Consider the following 19,433-nt stretch of genomic DNA (forward strand, 5'->3'; position numbering starts at 1 on the left):
GGCTTTTGTTCTCTGGGGGTTTTTATGTTTGTTCACTTTTTTTTTTTCCCCTCTTGCCTTGACCGCTTTTGTTGTTTTTTGTAGGTTTAGAGGAATGCAAACTGCACCCTGACCTCCCTCTCAGAGAGAAGCCTCAGTTTGCTTTCCTGTGTGTGCTGCAGAGCCCATATAAATTTCCCCTTGGCCGCTTGCAGAGCAGGTTCCAAGTCAGGGTCCCTGGGGACGCAGAATCTTTTGCTTGTACCAAAACCAAGGCAGCGGCGGCTGTCTGGGCAGCTCCAGACTGCCAGAGAGGTTCCAAGCAGCAGTTGCACACTGAGATTTTCCTGCTGGCCCAGGCTGGAAGTGCCTGGTCTTTCTGGGTCTAAGAGCGCAGGACTTGAGTGCACCTCTCTCAGGGGAGGCTGTGGGTGGTGCGCACGTGTCAGGCTCTGTTAGCAGGGTGCAGGTCTGAGAGCACCAGGCTGGGCCTTCGTGCATCTCTCTCAGGGGAGGGTGAGGGGCACAGGTGTTTCAGGCTCTGTAGCACAGCTCTGTGTTCTGCCTTCTGGCAAGGCTCCCAGCCCCTCACTGGAGCCAGACCCCATGCATTCTCCAGCGCGCTGGCAGCTTAGGGACCAAGACCTGGTTTCTCTGCTGCACTCTCTCTGGCTCAGCACCAGGGGAGGCTGTCCTGGGTCCAGGGACTTAAGCCCCTGTCCCTAGCCACCCCGATTCCCACAACTTAGCCCCCATGATCCTTTGCTCTTTTGGAGTGCTTTCAACCAGTCTCCAAGTTAATGCTGGTCCCCAGATGCAGGGCACTCTCGTATTAGGGGTATTACTTTCCAATCGGTTTCCTCTGGTGGCTCTCTTCCCCTTTTGTTTATCTTCCGATATCAGTCCAACGTTCCCACTCTGCTTTACCTGCCCACTGGCGTCTTCTGCCCCTGTAGAGATCCAGACATGTATAATGCTGATCTCAGGCTGATTTCATACATGATCGGAGTTCTTTGGTAAGTAATCAGCTCACTTTAGGGTACAGGTTGAAAAGGTGCCTCCTACTACTTCCCCACCATCTTGTCTCCCCCTAGATTCTCTCTTTCAAGGAAGACAGAGATCCAAATGATTGTTTATGCTAAAGTAACTTTTTTTCTTTTAAACTGTGAGGTCATACAAAATTTATCTATAAGTAGATTTATTGCATGGACGTCCATTTGGTAACTTATAGGTAAATGAAAATTTTTATTTTTACATGTCAGAGGATGATATATTTCACCAAATTGAGTTTTAAAAAATTTATTATAGCTCTTCAAAAATGCCCTTCATTGTATCACTCATAGTTAGCAACTATGGTATGTAGTGAATTAATGTGTTAATATTACCTCAGAAATATAGATTTGGAATTTGAGTTACTCTATACATTGAGCACCCTTTAAGGGAACCACAAGCATTCCAGTGGTATTTTACGTCTCACAAATCAACAGTAATTCTGGGATTAACCTTTGACTCTGTCCTGACTACTGTGTTACCTCTTCTCTTTCTTAGAGTTAAGCTTTCCTCAGTTTCTACTCTTCTCCCATGGTCAGGTTTATAATTGCTAGCTGTCCTCCTACTCCCACTATCTTTCTCCTTCATCATACCAACATGGCACTTCCAGTGGCATTCTCTTTTCTGTCACATCAGATACGAACACTTTCACTTACCTTTTAACCCCATTCTGTAATAGTTTTATCCTTCAGATCCTTTCTGTCATTTCCAGTTTGTTCTTTCTCTTTATTTCTTCCTTCTTTCCTTCCTTCCTTAAGATTTTATTTATTTGAGATAGAGTGTAAGCGAGAGAGATCACAGAGGGAGAGGGAGAAGCAGACTCACCACTGAGTGGAGAGTCCAATACAGGCTCTATCCTAGGACCCTGAGATCCTAACCTGAGCCAAAGGCAGACCCTTAGCCACCTGAGCCACCCAGGTGCCCCAGTTTGTGCATCCATTTAATTATTCCAGTGTCTATGCACACTCTCAGCTTTCTGCATTTTCTTACTACTTTTCCACTTTTTAAGATCTGTTCCCACCCCCAACAGTCTGACCTGTTCCTCTTCAAGAGTTGACACAGGCCTAGCCATCAGATCTTTCACTACACCTGACTTCTAGAAGCACTGTACTTATAGGCAAGTAAGTTTACCTTCTCTGATATTCTGTAACAGGAAATTGGTCTAGCTGTTTTAAAGGTTTCCTCTACTTTTCACATTCCATAACTCTTCCAACACACGTTGACCTCTTCTTTCAATTCCCTTAGAATACTTCTAGTTTCTACCACAAAATATAGTCTTTAATTTTTTCCAGTTGTTAGACTTAATAATATCATTTTTCTCATTTACCTAACAGAAGGCTAAGTCTGTGCATCCACTGTGAAACTAGCATAGTGCCAGTGGCTAGTTGGTTGATTTGAGCAATTCCAGTTTTATGTGTAGCCCTAGCTAAATCATGTTCCAGGTTAGTACCATTAGCCTTTTTTTTCTTTAAGATTTTATTTATTTGTCTGACAGAGAGGTAGAGATCAGAAGTAGACAGAATGGCATGTAGAGGGAAAAGGAGAAGCAGGTTCTCCACTGAGCAGGGAGCCCAATGCAGGCTGGATCCCAAGACCCTGGGATCATGACCTAAGCTGAAGGCAGCCGCTTAACCAACTGAGCCACCCAGGTGCCCCAGTATCATTAGCTTTTGAATTGAGAAAGCTTGCAGGTCTTTCCTAGGATTTGCCCAACACAAATGACTATACTTTATTTTATTTTACTGTATGAATTGATATGTCTCATCCAAGGGGGAAAAAGTGAAAGTATTCATGACTGAAAGGGCCTGAGCAGGGATTTGGTTTGGGCGGGGCAGTTAAAGGAAATAAGTTGATGTGGGGGTATGGAGAAGGTATAGGGGGTGTATAGTTTAAAGAAGGATGGAGGTATAGAGGATATACAGTTTAAAGAAGGATGGAGAAGGTATAGAGGGTTTATAGTTTAAAGAAGGAGCCCAGGAATCACAGAGAAATAAGGCTGTTTGAACTGGCAATCAGTTTTTAATAAATAGCTGGTAAAATTATGGAAAATGTAACCCAAAGAAGAAAGAATATGGTTTTTATGAGGTAATTATGCATCAACCATCTGACCGGTTACTTTGGGAGGGATAAATACGGTGTGAACAAGGAGGGGTCAGTGAACATTTAGATTTTCAAGTCTTTGATAAAATTTTATATCAAACACTGCTTTAAAATATCCTCTTACAGTGGGGTTGAGGTAAAAAAGGAATGGGTGGATTAAATGAATTCTTCTTACATGGGGAGATTTTTACAGTAGGCTCTCCCTAGAAATGTTTACTTTTTTTTTTTTTTTTAGACATTTTTATAAATGATTGTGGATAGTCAACATAGTAACTCTCAGCTGCTTCCCAATTTATAGTTGACACTTAAGGCTTGTAAATAGTAAAATATTGAGCTGAAGAGTATTAGCTGAAGGATTGTTTCTTAAGGCAATGTGAGAAGGCAGGAAAATGGTATAAGTGACTATATTCCTAGATGGATCTGCCTCCCATATTTTTCAACCCATGAAAAGGATCCTAGGAGTCATTATGTAGGGATCTCAGAAAACATCAGCTTCGAGGATTCTTGTGTCTGTATTAAGAAAAACCCACACTAGAATGCAAGCTGGTGTTACCACTCTGGAAAACAGCATGGAGGTTCCTCAAAAAGTTGAAAATAGAGCTACCCTGTGACCCAGCAATCACACTACTGGGTATTTACCCTAAAGATACAAATCTAGTGATCCAAAGGGGCACATGCACCTGAATGTTTATAGCAGCAATGTCCACAATAGCCGAACTATGGAAGGAACCTAGATGTCCATCAACAGATAAATGGATAAAGAAGATGTGATATATATACAATGGAATACTATGCAGCCATCAAAAGAAATGAAATCTTGCCATTTGTGATGACGTGGATGGAACTAGAGGGTGTTATGCTTAGCGAAATAAGTCAATAAGTGAAAGACAATTATCCTATTATCTCCCTGATATGAGTAAGTTGAGAGGCAACATGGGTGGTTTGAGGGGTAGGAAAGGAATAAATGAAACAAGATGGGATCGGGAGGGAGAGAAACCATAAGAGACTCTTAATCTCACAAAACAAACTGAGGGTTGTGGTTGGGGAGGCGGGTAGGGAGAGGGTGGTCGGGTTATGGACATTGGGGAAGGTATGTGTAAACCTGGCGATTCACAGACCTGTACCCATGGGGTCAATAATCCATTATATGTTAATAAAAATAAATAAATAAATAAATAGAAGCAAAAAAAAAAAAAAAGAAAAAAGAAAAACCCACACTATACCAGACATAGTCATAAAGGGCATTACATAAAAAGTATATTACTGCCCTGATTTATAATTGATGTCTATTTACCTGTGTTATTTGTACAGTTTGAGTTTTGAAGAGCTGGTTGCAAAATGGATCAGTGATTTAAATAGGAAGTATTAATATAAGAAATGAGCAGATCATGTATAGAATGTCAAAGCAGAGAATGAGGCCAAGAAAGGAAATTAACCAAAAGAAATGTCATGGAGAGCCTAAGCAGACTTATTATAGACTTTTTGGCTACATCTTAAAAGTTTGAACCAAGGGCTTCTTTTTGAGTTTGAAAGTTCTTTTTAAATGAATTTGCTTATGTAGATATGTGGCAGATTAAAAGAAAAAAAAAAATCATGAAGCTGCTAGTCTGTGTGTTCAGACTAAAAAGTTCAGGTTTATTAAAAGCTTAGTTTAAATTATGTTTAAAGAGTAAATTAGGTAACAGTGCTTTCCCTTCAAAATCTCCATTGATGTCATTGTAATAGGCTATGTTGGAGAATTACTGAGTTGACTTGGTGTTTCTGGTTTGCATACAAACCGAGGAGCCATTTTACGTATGGTGTATAGATACAGAGCATAGGTCGTGACCCAAGCATATAAATTGACCTCCAGTATTTTTGGAAGGCTTCGTTTTTTTTTTTTTTTAATATTGAATGATAACTTAATTTTTTTTAAAATTCCAGTATAACTAACATACACTCTTATATTGGTTTCAAGTGTACAGTATAGTGATTCAACAATTATATACATTACTCAGTGTTCATCATGGTAAGTATATTCTTAATCCCCTTCACTTGTTTCACCCATCTCCTCAAAGAAAAGAGAGCTAATGGGGAAAAAAAAAAGATTGAATGATGACTTGTATTCTATAATTTATATTAATTTATTCTGGTCCCCTGGTGCTGTTATTAATACAGATCTGTTTCTGTCATATAAAACATAGTTTTATTGTGACTTTTCCTATAGAAAGCTAATTTAAGGACTATTGGAGAAGCTAAAAAAAAATGAGTACATCATCCATAGAATATCAGCAAGAACAGAGGAAGCTAGATAAATGGCTAAGATCTATAAAATAAAGGCAGTTTCTGGGATTGAGTTTCCTGAAGGCTATATATTGCTATTTGGCAGCTTTTTCTAAGTTAAGCATGATTATTATGCCTTTCAAGAATGAAGCAAGGCCTAAATGGCAGTCTGTCCATCCCCAACCTTTTCATGAGTGTGAAATTTGCATCAAAAGCCCCATTGGGGCACCTGGATGTCTCAGTTGGTTAAGCATCTGCCTTCAGCTCAGGTCCTGATCTCCGGGTCCTGGGATTGAGTCCCGCATCAGGCTCCCTACTCAGGGAGGAGTCTGCTTCTCCCTCTTCCTCTGTCCCCCACTCATGTATTCTCTTGCTCTCAAAAATAAGTAAAATCTTAAAAAAATACCCACTGGACTCAGATACTTGTGATCTATGATTTTTTGAATTATCAGCAGTGCTGTGTCCTTACAGGTGCGTGGTAACTTTGAAGACTGAAAAACTAATCTGTTCCTCATACCCTCTTGTGTAGATATCTGTACCCAGAGTATTAAGTAGCAGTCTTAATGAATGGCCAGGGTAGATATAGTGGTTGTTAAGGTTGGTAACAATTAGCTGGCTCTAATAATCACACCCTAGTTGGAAGAGGAGTGTTTCTGCAAAAATCCTTCAGAGCTCTACTTGTACAGGGAGCCTTGAAGAGTTAAATGTGATTGTTAATATCTGAATTACCCTAAACTTGTCTTCAGGAGGACATATCCTTGCTACATCCAGTCCATCAGCAATTCTTCTCAGCTTTATATCTCATACACATCTTCAGTCTCTCAACTTCATCTCCATTGACACTACCCTGCTTCAGGTTGCCATCATCTCTCACTTGGTCTTACTGCAAACATAACTGGTCTCCCCTTTTCCACTCTTGACCCATTGACAATTCTCTACACAGCAGTCAAGCTCATCTTTTAAAAAATATAAATCTGATCCAGTAATTCCACTACTGGTTATTTACCCAAAGACTATGAAAACATTAATTCAAAAGCAAATAGCATCCTTATGTTTATTTCAGCTTTATTTACACTAGCCAAATTAAGGAAGCAGCCCAAATATCCACTAATAGATGAGTAACGATGAAGATGTGGGGTGTGTGCAACAACATGGATGGATCTAGAAAGGATAGTGCTAAGTGAAATAAGTCAGGCAGAGAAAGACAAATATATTTATATACCATATGATTTCACTAATATGTGGAATTTAAGAAACAAACAGAAAACAACAACAAAAGAAGACTCATGATGTTTTCCAGAGGGGAGGTATGTAAGGAGGTACATGAGATAGGTGAAAGGGATTAAGAGTACATTTAATATGATGAGCACTGAGTAATGTATAGAACTGGTGAATGGCTGTATGGTACATGAAACTAATATAGCATTGTATGGTAGCTGTACTGGAATGAAAATTTTTTTAAAAGATTTTATTTATTCACTTGACAGAGATCACAAGTAGGCAGAGAGGCAGGCAGAGAGAGAGGAAAGGAAGCAGGCTCCCCGCCGAGCAGAGAGCCCAATGTGGGGCTCAATCCCAGGACCCTGGGAAGGCAGAGGCTTTAACCCACTGAGCTACCCAGGCACCCCATGAAAATTTTTTAAAGTTAAAAAAAAAAAGATATAGTCCAATGCTATAAAATCTTGATAAATGGTAAATCTGGGTGATGGGTATAAAGAATCTATATTGTATTACTGTTAGTACATTTGAAGTTTTTCAAAATAAAAAGTTTTAAGAATAAAAACAAAACAAGTTATAAATCTGATTATGTCATTGTTCTGCTCAGAACCTTTTTTTAAAAAAATATTATATTTATTTATTTGACAGCGAGAGATCACAAGTAGACAGAGAGGCAGACAGGGAGGGGGAATCAGGCTCCCTGCTGAACAGAGAGCCCAATGCAGGGCTGGGTCCCAGGACCCTGAGATTGCTACCTGAGCTGAAGGCAGAGGATTAATCCACTGAGCCACCCAAGCACCCCTACTCAGAACCTTCTGGTGGCTTCTCATTGTACTTTGAATAAATTTTAAGGTTTTCACTCTGGCCTTTGAAGGTCTGCATGATCAGGCCCTTGACTACCTCTGTGACCCCGTTTCATATTATATTTCTATCCTGTTCACTGTGTTCCAGCCCCACACTGGCTTTCTCTCTTCCTCAAATACACTAAGCTACTTTGCACTTCCAAGTTTTCCAATTGCTGTTCTTCTGCTTAGACTATTCCTCTAGATCTTCACATGCTTGATTTCTTCTGGTCACTCAGGTCTTGACTCATATAATTCCTCAGAGAAGTTCTCCCTGATTATCCTCTCTAGCATTCATACCCTCCCCAGGTCACCCTTACATTATCCTATTTTGTTTCAGAACACACATCAATATCTACTATTATTTTATCTCTTATTGTCTCTCATGTGCTAGTTAAGTTGTATTTCAGCAAGGACAGCATTCGTCTAGTTTATTTTTATATCCCTAGTGCTGCCCAGAACTGCATCTGTTACATAGTAGGTCTAGTTTCATAAATATTTGGGAATGAAGAAGTAAATCTCAGTGCTTGTCCTTATCAACATCAGTAGTTCTCTTAGAACTGTCACAGTTCACTTCTGGGAAGGTAGTTGAATTGAACAGCTACCTAAATTGCTTACATTTAGATGAAAATATAGGCCTTGACTAATGCAGGCAGATTCTCAGAGTCAATAACAGCAAAGTAGCCTACAAACCCCACATGTGTGGTATAGTCTATAATCATTGTCCCTTTTGCTGTAGAAAGTGGCACCTAACAAAAGCTACAATTTATGGAATGTTTATGATATGCCAGGCACAGAATAAACACGCCACTGTTGGGTCCCCCAATAATGGGTCCGTGGTCAAAGGAGTGAGACTGATACAAAGCGGAAGGTTAAGCAAAGCTTCATTTCGCGCCAAGTATCAAGAATCAAACCGACCGTCAAACAGACCAGTTGGGGCCGCACCTTACAGAGAGGGCGACCCCTCCCTGCCCCACAGACTAACTTTTATAGAGCAAGGGCCATGTGGTTGAGCCTGACCATACACAGGTGGCCAGTGAACTACAATTCACCCCATAGTAGCTATTTGAATTAGCCTATCACCTTAGTCAGAATGGGCGCCCAAAAGGCACCCCAAGGGCAGGGCCCATACTCCTTGGTAGCTAGGAGACAGTATGCGCTGATTGATTGAATGTCTCCACCTTCCCTGACCCAACCCACCCTTGTATTTGGGCTTTGTTACCTCAGACTGGTTTCCGGGACTTGTTTTTAAGTAAGTCCCCTGGGGGAAGGGACCTGGGACAGTTTAAGTTTTAAACAACAAAGTTATTTATTAACCGGATGGAAGCACTCAGCTAAATAGGTCCTTACAGCCACATTCATTAACTCACTTAGTCCCTTAGACAACTCTCTGTGACTGGTATTACTATTACCTGCATTTTATAATCTTGAGAACTAAAGTGTATTCATACAGATAGTAAGTAGGGGAATCAGGATAGGCATGTAGACAGTCTCAGCTCATAGACCATTATATTGATTTCACAACCATTTTCAAGAGCTGATCTCTGCAATTTGTATGTCGTAGCTGATATTATACACTTGACTTTTAGTGACCACTTAGTTTTGGTGAATGGCTGCTTGCCAAACAAATTCCCTTGAGTTCTGTTACCAGGACCAGTATCAAGTAGGGCTTGTCATTTTGGTCATACTGGACCACTGTGAGTGAGGCCATGTTGTAATGGACCACTCATTTGAAGGTTTTTGTTTTGTTTTGTTTTAATGGTCTTGCCGGATAGTCTAAAATTTCATGGAGTAATGAATCCTAAGAACTTACACCAAGGCTTGGGATTGTTATGAACATAACTGTTTCCTAAGGCTACAGGAGTCGGTTCCTATTGTTTAGCTCATGTTCTTAAGAAAGCACTTAGTTCTGGACCAATAGGAAGTTTGTGCTGAGTTGCATGACAATTGCTTGAGTTGCAAAGGGATTCTTGAGTAGGGGAGAGGAGATGAAGCGGTCCAATTTTGCATTCCCAGGAGACAGACCAATTACAGCAACAATAATACTTCCCTTACCCTTCTTCCTGCTAGAAAAAAAGAAACCAGATACCAAGAAAGAAAAAAAAAAAGGAGGGATGATAGTATAAACACATTGCTAAGAAATATAAACATGATGTGGTAATATAAATATGCAATATAAGTATATAACCCATAAAAATGCTATATACTACATAATATGTATTAAACTTGTGTGTATTTAAATATATAAAAATAAATGTAAACACATACAAGAAGTCTTCCCTGTACTCATTTTTGTGGCCAGCAGATACTGGATAATATGATAGAAAACTCAATGTGTTGTTTCAAATATAGTACTCTGATAAATGTATATGTCTGAATATAGTTAACAAGTAAATACAACAGTTGAACTTTGTATAGATGCAATCACTGAAGCTTTATTGTCTCTCATGAAACATTACTGTTGAATGAACTTCTGCTTTACCAGTACAATTTAAGTGGGGATATCACTAAAGTACAGTGATGATAATCAGTGGTCACTCAGAATTCTCTTGTAACGGACCTTTTTGGTTTTTAATAGCATTTGATAAAGTGTTTCAAAGGTATTTTTGTAGTGACTTTTTTTGGTAGTTAATACCTACTATATTTAGTACACTTGTGACGCGAGCAAAACCCCTGCGTCCCGCCAGGAGGTCGCGATGTGTAAAGAAGAGATAGAGAGATGGATATGATGTAACTCACTTGATCTTTATTGGGACGAGGTCCGCACCACTATCGTGGTCCGGTCACGGTCCGCTGGAATTGTCACGGAGAAGGAGACGTCGCCTCACAATCTAGACAGAGAGGTCACCGCAGAAGTTGAGACTGAGAGCCAGCGGGTGGTCGGCAACAAAGCTGTCGGGGCGTCGGTAACACCAGCGATGATGTCCTCCCTACAGGGAACTCGCTTCACCTCAGTCCAACCCGATGCCTCTTTTATATACTGTGCTAAGTCTCCTTCGAAAACACATTACATCACTTATTTTTCTCATGCTTGCACATCAAAAACACACACATGTCAAAAACATTTTTTGGTCTTTACGATATTTCGTATAAGTAAAAAAATGTTTACAACTTTTTGCTCCACGCTAATCTTATCACTGCACGCATATGGTTTAGGCTTACTTGCTATGTGGTATTTGCTACGAGGCTAGTTTGTTATCACTACACGCATATGGTCTAGGCTTACTTGCTATACTACGAGGTTAGTTTGTTATCACTACATGCATATGGTTTAGGCTCACTTGCTATGTGGTTAGTTTGCAACTTGTTTCTGTTTTTCATTTAGTAGGAGTTTGCTGTTACTATATATTATTTATTCATATACTTATTACACTTTATTTATTAAAGGTTCGTACTCACTACAATTTGTAATTTTGGTTTTGTTTTTTGTTTTTTTGTTTTTGTTTTATTTTGTTTTGTTTTTTAGGCAAGTCCCATGAAATATATACTTGCTTGCCCCTAGGCCCCATACAACCCTAAGGTGGGTGTACAGAGCTACCTTGCTAGGCATTATGTTAGACCCCAAGATGAGTGGTATGAACTGCACCAAAGCTGGGGCCTGACTGGCATCTCAATAGTATTCACTGTCTTCGGTAGCTTAATTGTCCATCATTAAAGGTGTGTTAACCTTTGGGTTGCTAGGCTGCTATTTAATTGTACTGGAAGAAACATTTGTCTTGCAGAACCTTATTACCTCCAAATAATTCATGGTTACTTTTCTATATTTGAAAATCCCTAGCTTACCAATATACTTTATAAATTACTTCTTAAAATGTGAATTGCAAAGTATTCATAATTTGCTAGGTACTCTAAAGATGAGTATTCCCATGGTTATTCCTACTGTAAGTTTATGTTCTATCCAAAATGAAGTGCATATAATCCATTTCATATGTACAAAGAATAAACGTACTTTTTATGAGACAAAATGTATAGAAATTGAGAATTTATGGTATTTTTTATAATAATCTTTGCAATTTGTCAAGAGTTAGAACAACTCAGAGAGTAACTTTGACCATCTGACTTCATGTTGCTTTCCTTTGCAATGCCAAGAAAAGATGGTATGGACAGTGAGGCAGTTTGTATGATAGTTAACAGAGAATCTGCTGGAACCATATTGCCTGAGTTTCCACTCAGCCATACCATCTACTAAATGACCTTGAGTAAGTCACTTGACCTCTCTGCCTTAGTTTCCAAATCTGTGAAACTCTGCCTGTAGGATGCAATCTGTTAATACATGTAAAGCTCCTGGCATTTAGTAAGTACTTAGTGCTAGCTGTGATGATCATTTGTATTATTATTGGCAGTTTGCCCCAAAGACCTGTGTGTAAGCAATTGTTATTTCCCCACTTCTCTTGTAATTCCCTGCTTCTTATTTAAAAGTCTGCTGTTTGAGTTTTAAATGCTGCTCTCAAATACTGCTTGCTATTCTGCTTCTTACCTATGTTTACTCAGTAACTCATTGCCACCAAATATCCCTCTCTCACCAAAATTGTTTTTCATCAATCTCATTTTATGTGGCACTTTTTTTCAAGCTAACTGAACATGAGTTCTCTCCTTGCTGAGTTACAGATAGAAACTACAACAGGTGAGTGGTCACACAAAAGAAACTATTTGCAGCAAGTAAGGAGATGGTGGGGAATAACTTCTAAAGCCATGACTCCTCGAGCAAGGGTGAATGGGTACCTTTTATTTTAGGGTTCAGATGAATATTTAGATAGGAAAGACTTGTCATCCTCTGTAGAGGCAAGCATAGGTTGCTCCTTAGGGAAACATGCCTATACACACATTGTATTTATGTAAATGAGGCTTCTGCTCCTCTCTGGACAGAGATTTTAGTATTATAATGAGATAAAGGTACTGTCAGTCATTCTAGATGTCAATCCTTGGTCTATCTGTGCAGGTGCAAGTCAGGGTCAGGGTTTGCACTAAAACTGGTCTGGACTGGCTGGATGTCTTGTTAGGGCAGTGGCTATGGCTTGAAAGGTAGTTTTGGTTTCTGTTTGCCTGAGTTATGAGACAAGCTGGCAGGAAGAGCTTAAGGAATAATGTGGGACAAAGGTTGGTGAGTGCAAGTAGATGGGCAGTAAAGGTCAGTTCTTAGGATCTAGCTGATGACAAAACCACTGGCTTTTGTCACTTGGGCATAAGCTATGTGAGAAAAACACAGATGTGAGAGAAAACAAATGCCACCATTGTGAGCAACACATATTTTCCCTAAGGGCATGACTGGAATGGGAAAAAAAAAAAGCCAGTGAGAGGGAGCATGAAAAACATATGCAGATGTACACTTTTGCAGTTGTGTAAATTTATGGTAGATATCAAGTAATTCTTTCCAAGAGCACAAAATACAACCTGTTCTTGTTTAAAACTAAGAGGAAATTTGATGAATTCTGACAGTGTCTGGTCATTGGACTTCTTCCTTTATAACATCCACACAATTGGTGCACTCACTTCCCCAAGATAATGGCCGCAAAGGACAGTTGTGGGTTAGGAGAAATGGCCAAAGGGAATGGACAGCAGCTCCACCTAGGGATTCCTGAGGCTGTGTTTGTGGAAGATGTAGATTCTTCATGAAACAGCAAAGGAATGAGACTGCAAATACAGTACTAAAGAGGCTGGATGAACAGTACCAGAAGTATGTTTATGAACTCAACCTTGCTCCAAAGAAAAGGAGTCTAAAGGGTTAGATTTCTGAAATTAAGCACACTTTAGGAATTCTAAAATAGATGCAGAAGAAAAAAGAGTCCCGCAGTTCACTGGAGACCAGATTCTTACAGATAACCTGTATTGCAAAACTTTAGTTCTTCCTACTGGTAAAGCGTGTCTGTGGTTGGGGGCTAATGTAATGCTTGAATATGATAATGATGAGGCTCAGGCGTTGTTGGACAAGAATTTATCGACTGCCATAAAGAATCTTGATTTTCTTGAGGAAGACCTTGACTTTTTTCGAGATCAGTTTACTACCACAGAAGTCAGTATGGCCAAAGTTTATAATTGGGATGTAAAAAGAAGAAACAAAGATGATTCTGCCAAGACCAAAGCATAATGCTGGCAAATAAAAATGTGGTTGTAGGGTGCCTGGGTGGCTCAGTGGGTTAAGCCGCTGCCTTCGGCTCAGGTCATGATCTCAGGGTCCTGGGATCGAGGCCCGCATCGGGCTCTCTGCTCAGCAGGGAGCCTGCTTCCCCCTCTCTCTCTGCCTGCCTCTCTGTCTACTTGTGATCTCTCTCTGTCAAATAAATAAATAAAATCTTTAAAAAAAAAATGTGGTTGTATAGTGACTAACATAACACAGTTAAAAAAATGTGGTTCAGTTTTCCAATCATGTTATTTTAAATACCCCAAAGCTTATCCCTTGTCAGTCTTTAGGTTGACATGACTTTGACCGAATTTCTTAATCACAAGAACAATAATGAAAATTTTAAAAAAGATAATTACCATTTTATAAAAACAAAATTAGTTTCAAATATTTTATGAAATTAGCCATATTTTCATTTTTTTATTTCCAAAAAGTAAATGCTACTTTCATCATTTTTTTGGTTTGTCATTAAAAAAAGTCTTAGCTGAGGAGTTCCTGGGTGGCTCAGTGGGTTAAAGCCTCTGCCTTCAGCTCAGGTCATGATCTCAGGGTCCTGGGATTGAGCCCCGCATCAGGTTCTCTGCTCAGCAGGGAGCCTGCTTTTCCCCCACTCCTCCCTCTGCCTCTCTGCCTATTTGTGATCTCTCTCTCTCTGTCAAACGAATAATAAGTAAAATCTTTAAAAAAAAAAAAAAGGTCTTAGCTGAAATAGCTGAGATATGTTGTGGAAGCTGAATTCTGGACACTTTTCTTTATTGGCTGATGCTACTCCTACTTGATGTGGTTAAACCAGTGTAGAGGTAGGTAAAACACTAGTTTAAATATTTCCAAACTTGTTTTCTTTAGTACATATGGGGTTTTATAACTTTCTGTTGCTGTTAAGTACATGGGTTTTCATGAAATACTGCTTAGCCAATAACTATTATAATCTGTACTTTTCAAGAAATGGTAATTTGCCTTCCTAAACAGTAAGAGGGCTATTGAGACTGTTTTTTCTTACCCCATAGATGTGCATAGTGTCTTTGCAATGCCAACAAAAGGGAGATCTTGGTTAACATGAAATAACAAAATTCTTTAGCCAAAATTCTTGGCTAAGGTAATTTTGTATTTCTTAGCAGTTCTCCAAAGCAGCTGAACAGGAATGTTAAGATAAATATAAATCTGCAGTAGTTGAAAGGATTTGTGAGCTTTTTTATTCATGCTAAAACCTCATAGGAAGAGTAGGAAAATCCCTGTGGAAAGCCTTTGGTATGGTGGCTAGCATTGGGTGATACAGATTCTGATAAAAACACAAATGTATTATTCCATCTCCATGTAGTACAGTATATACTCATACAATGTTTTGTACTTGCATTTCATGATATTAAAGCATTGAAGTTAAAAATAACATTCATATAAACCAATCCTAAACATTCTTTACTTTCTTGTGTTTCTTCTATGTAGTATATGTCCACTATTAGTTAAATTGTGTTGAAAACCAGGTAATTTGTTGATGGCTTACTAAAATAAATGGTTATAGATGCCTCTATTACATTATATACTTAAATTCATTTTTCAGAGGACTCATTTACCCTAAAACTTAATAGCAATTAATTTTCAAATGAAGGGATTCTTAATATTATATACTAAAGTAGCAATGCATTTCATAGTGTAATTGATAATGAAAGGAGGTCTTTGTAAAAAAATGCATTTAATTTAAGTGGATTTCTCATGCTTTTGATAATACCATAATAGTTGATGGCATAATATTTTATGATTTTTTAACTGTATACAACTTCTGATCCTGAACTTTATCCCCTTGATTTTCTTGGAATGTGGGAAAATATTTAAAAATTGTTTTTTCCCTGATGAGGGGATTGATGTGTATGTGTGCGTGCGTGTGTGTGTGTGTGTGTATATAAAAACATGGATCAGTATGACTGAAATGAAAAACTCTAAAGGTCAGTTGGTTACAGCTCATCTATAGCTGCTTACAAGGAAGTTGGAAACACTGATGCTGCTACTCATGTAACAAAGATATCCCCAGGCAAATGAGAATGCTGATTGTGTGATTCACATTTTTAACTTGATTATCCATTTTGGGACCTTAACCTGATTTAGCCTATTTATTTTTAGTCGGCCAGTAATATTTCATGTGAATGTGGTCTCTTTCAGTATCAGTAGGAAATTTATGGTGAAGGTTGGGCTGATTATCTCAGTCATATCAAGATTACTATATTGGTACTCCCCTACCAACAACAGGGGTTAGAATACCACCTGGGAAATATATCTAAACAGTCTAATAGATGATTTTTTTTTTCTAACCCTCTGTAGGATCTGTCCAGTGCAGTGTCTCAAATAGTACCAGGTATACCAGAACAATTAATAAATGTCATTCTATAACTTGATATGTGACTGGTGAACAAGATTAGCAAGAAGGGAGAATATCTTGTAGCAGATGCCCTGGGTAAAATTTGCAGTCTAAGGGTTTTGAGTACATGAAGTTTTGCTTGCTTGCTCTAATGTACCATTTCTTATATTCTAAATTTCTCAATGGAAAAAAAAAACCTAATTTCTGTTTCATTCTATACCAGAGTGAATTATTACCTAACCCCTATCCTAACTGCCTTGGTTATATTCAGTCAAATGAGTAAAATTAAGAAAGATAATAGGAGTATTATGCCATACTTAGTGAATGTTACTTATCTCTACCATTTATATTTTTCATTATAATCTGGTTATGAAATATTTCAAGAACACTCCAGAAAGTACACAATAATGTAAAGGTCACCATGTAACCATTCAGAGTTTTGTCAAATCTTAACATTTTGCCATATTTTCTCTCAATATATTTTTTAAGAAACTTCCAGTGTAACTTTTACTCCTCCTCTTTCCAGAGATAAAACTATCCTGAATTTGGTGTTTATAATTCCCTTAAATGTTTATTCACTTTTCCTACATATATATGTATCCATCAATTATATATAGTAGTGTTTTGCATATGAAGTTTTGAAACTTTCTATAAATAATATCACTCAATATATTCTTTCCCAATTTGCCATTATCACTCAATTTTTATGTTTTTGCCATTTCTCCATGTTGATAGATGGGGATGTAGTTCATTCATTTAAATTGCTTATGGTATTCCATTATACAATGTGAAAGGTTAACCCAACTGCAATGAGAGGGTACAGTCCCCACAAAAATGCCCATACCTCAGCTGCCCCACCCCATTTGTTGTATCTGTTAATCCTCACTTCATGTGTTGTATAATTTTAGATTATGAACATATCATAAGGGATTTTATATTATAAACATACCATAAGGGGATTCTATCTGTGGTGCTTTCATGTGGCCTTATATCACTTCATAAAGTTTTAGCAATTGCTTCCACCAAGTCTCCAGAGGTACTACTGACCCAGAGCCACTTTTCCTTCATGGTGTTTTATTGGTTAAGGGTTTCTTGGATCATGTAGTGTAATTTCAAACTCCCAACCTTGTGAGGACAGACCACTGGTTATAAATATAGAGTTATATTCCTCTACCCAGGGCTTTGGATAAAACAATTTTTGTTTTGTCTCTCTCTTGTGGTTAAGTGTGGTCCCTGCACACACACACCCTTCATCTTTTCACTGAAGTGTAATCCTTTAAGGATCCAGACATGATGAGAGAATATCTAATTTTCTATTCCCTGCCTTATTGGATCCTAAGGACTCTCCTGTCCCCATGTAAGCATTAAAACCCAAGCCTTTAGGTTCATGAAATAGGCAAACTCCTTAGAACTTCCGCAGCATTAACTCATGTGCTTACTGCTCTAGTTTTCAGTTCCCAGTGTAGTTTTTTGGTGAGCAAAATCTTTAGGGGTCTACCGGAATCTTCCCTACTTGTTTCCTTCTTAAGACTTCTCTGTGGTGGGGCGCCTGGGTGGCTCAGTGGGTTAAAGCCTCTGCCTTCGGTTCAGGTCATGATCCCAGAGTCCTGGGATCGAGCCCCGCATCGGGCTCTCTGCTCAGCAGGGAGCCTGCTTCCTCCTCTCTCTGACTGCCTCTCTGCCTACTTGTAATCTCTGTCAAATAAATAAATAAAAATTAAAAAAAAAAAAAGACTTCTCTGTGGTCACTTTTTTCTTTTAGGTTTAGTTGTTTTATTTTATTTATTTATTTTACAGGGAGAGAGAGAGAGAGAGCGCATGCGCGCATTAGTGGGGGGAAGGGCAGAGGGAGAGGAGAGAGAATATCAAGCAGACTTCCTGTTGAGCACAGAGCCTGACCCCGGGTTCAATCCCAAACCATGAGATCATGACCTGAGCCAAAATCAGGAGTCTGATGCTTAACCAACTATGCCACCCAGGCACCCTTATGTGGTCGTTTCCTTTGGGGGTTGCAGACATTACCTCTTGAGGCTATTTGTAGCCTATGTGTCTTAGGTGGTTTGGGGGGAATAGCTGAGCTTCGTTTGGGGATACTTTTGGCTTGATCATAATTCTTGGCTTGCACATTGTATTATTAATTCTGATATCTCTTGCTGCATCAAAATATTACTAATCTTGTGAGGGATTCTTAATACCATGACAAAGAAAATAATAAGTTATCAAAGTTCTTTTTGTGTAAGATCACTTATTAAATAGAAGATATTTCAAATAAAATAATGCTACCTTAATTTTCAGTTCAAGAATCCTAATTCACACTTTCCTATTCTCTTCCTAGGATGTGTGCAGTGTTTGGTGGAATCTATTGTCTTCGTCATTCAGTACAGTGCCTTGTTGTGGACAAAGAATCCAGAAAGTAAGGATGATATAAGTTACATTCCTATAGTTGCACCCTAAGCACATGTGAAAAATGCTAAAGTCAATTTAAAAAAAATGATTCTTCAAAAATCCTCCTTCATATTAATATCATATCAACCTTGATTAAAAGTAATTTGTATGTAGATCCTCCAGAACAAAAAAGTGAGTTCAGGATATAGAAACTAAATTAATTTCCCTGCAATATAACTATAGCTCCTGATTATCCGAGCTTGGAAGACAAATCATTTCAGCTGCCTGGGGGTAGGTGGTGAGTGATGTTAGTTTTCCTTGTGGCCTTACCTCCTATAATTGATTTTTATCAGATGACAACAAAGCCCTCTGTTATTGAATTTTTAAAATGGAGCTTACCTAAAGACTCATCAGATTAATCTCTGCTGATAATGCATGTCATTCCAAAGAGAAAACACTTTAATGATTTTTTAGGTGGATTGTTATAATAAACTATGCTACCCTGTTAGCTGAGGATAAATTCTTATGCAATTATATTAGGCCTGCAGACTGGTTTAGGATTGAAATAAGAATGTACCTTCTTTTAAAAAATGCCAAGCATTATCTATTTATGTCTGTATTTTTATATGTCAATTGTATTTTTCTAGGATTTATTATTTGGTTACTCATATAATGATCTAAATGACAAAATTTCTTATAGACTAATTATAACACCTAGAGTTGGAGAAAAATTCAGGTCTAGAACATGTAATATTCAGGCAGTGAACCTGACTCAAAAAGTAATTCTCTAGTATAAGATAATACAGACATGCAGTTTAAAGACTTATAAAGTACTTTTAGCACCTTAATACAAATGTACCACATAAGTGAAAAATGATAATGTATAGTGAAAAATCTATCGTTGAGGGCCCAGGATATTCATATACTGGGGTCATGAATAACTCTATGGAGGTTCATGAAGGAATTACTGTTTTTAAGCCTCTTAGAGTCATTTTCCTTATACATTCATTTTGAAGCATAAGTGTGTTCCCATAATGGAAAGCCAGATAGTGAATTGTTTATTTGGTGTTTATTTGCTTACATCCTTTTTACCCTTTTTGGGGCCCAATTCCAGTTCTCCTTATAACAC

The 19,433-nt window shown here is 38.4% G+C and overlaps 1 protein-coding gene and 1 pseudogene across 3 annotated transcripts in view; both read left to right on the forward strand.

The window, feature by feature from the left end:
* CHM (CHM Rab escort protein) overlaps nucleotides 1-19,433 on the forward strand; it is a 227,111-nt gene that overhangs the window by 119,011 nt on the left and 88,667 nt on the right. For all 3 annotated transcript variants that reach the window (XM_059384576.1, XM_059384577.1, XM_059384578.1), the window contains one exon: nucleotides 18,255-18,332. In XM_059384576.1, coding sequence (XP_059240559.1) covers nucleotides 18,255-18,332 — 78 coding nt within the window. The remainder of the gene's footprint in view (nucleotides 1-18,254; nucleotides 18,333-19,433) is intronic.
* Nucleotides 12,951-13,536, forward strand: LOC132007487 (prefoldin subunit 3-like; annotated as a pseudogene).

This window comes from Mustela nigripes, chromosome X (genome assembly GCF_022355385.1).
Source record: "Mustela nigripes isolate SB6536 chromosome X, MUSNIG.SB6536, whole genome shotgun sequence".
In the NCBI taxonomy this organism is placed as follows: domain Eukaryota; kingdom Metazoa; phylum Chordata; class Mammalia; order Carnivora; family Mustelidae; genus Mustela; species Mustela nigripes.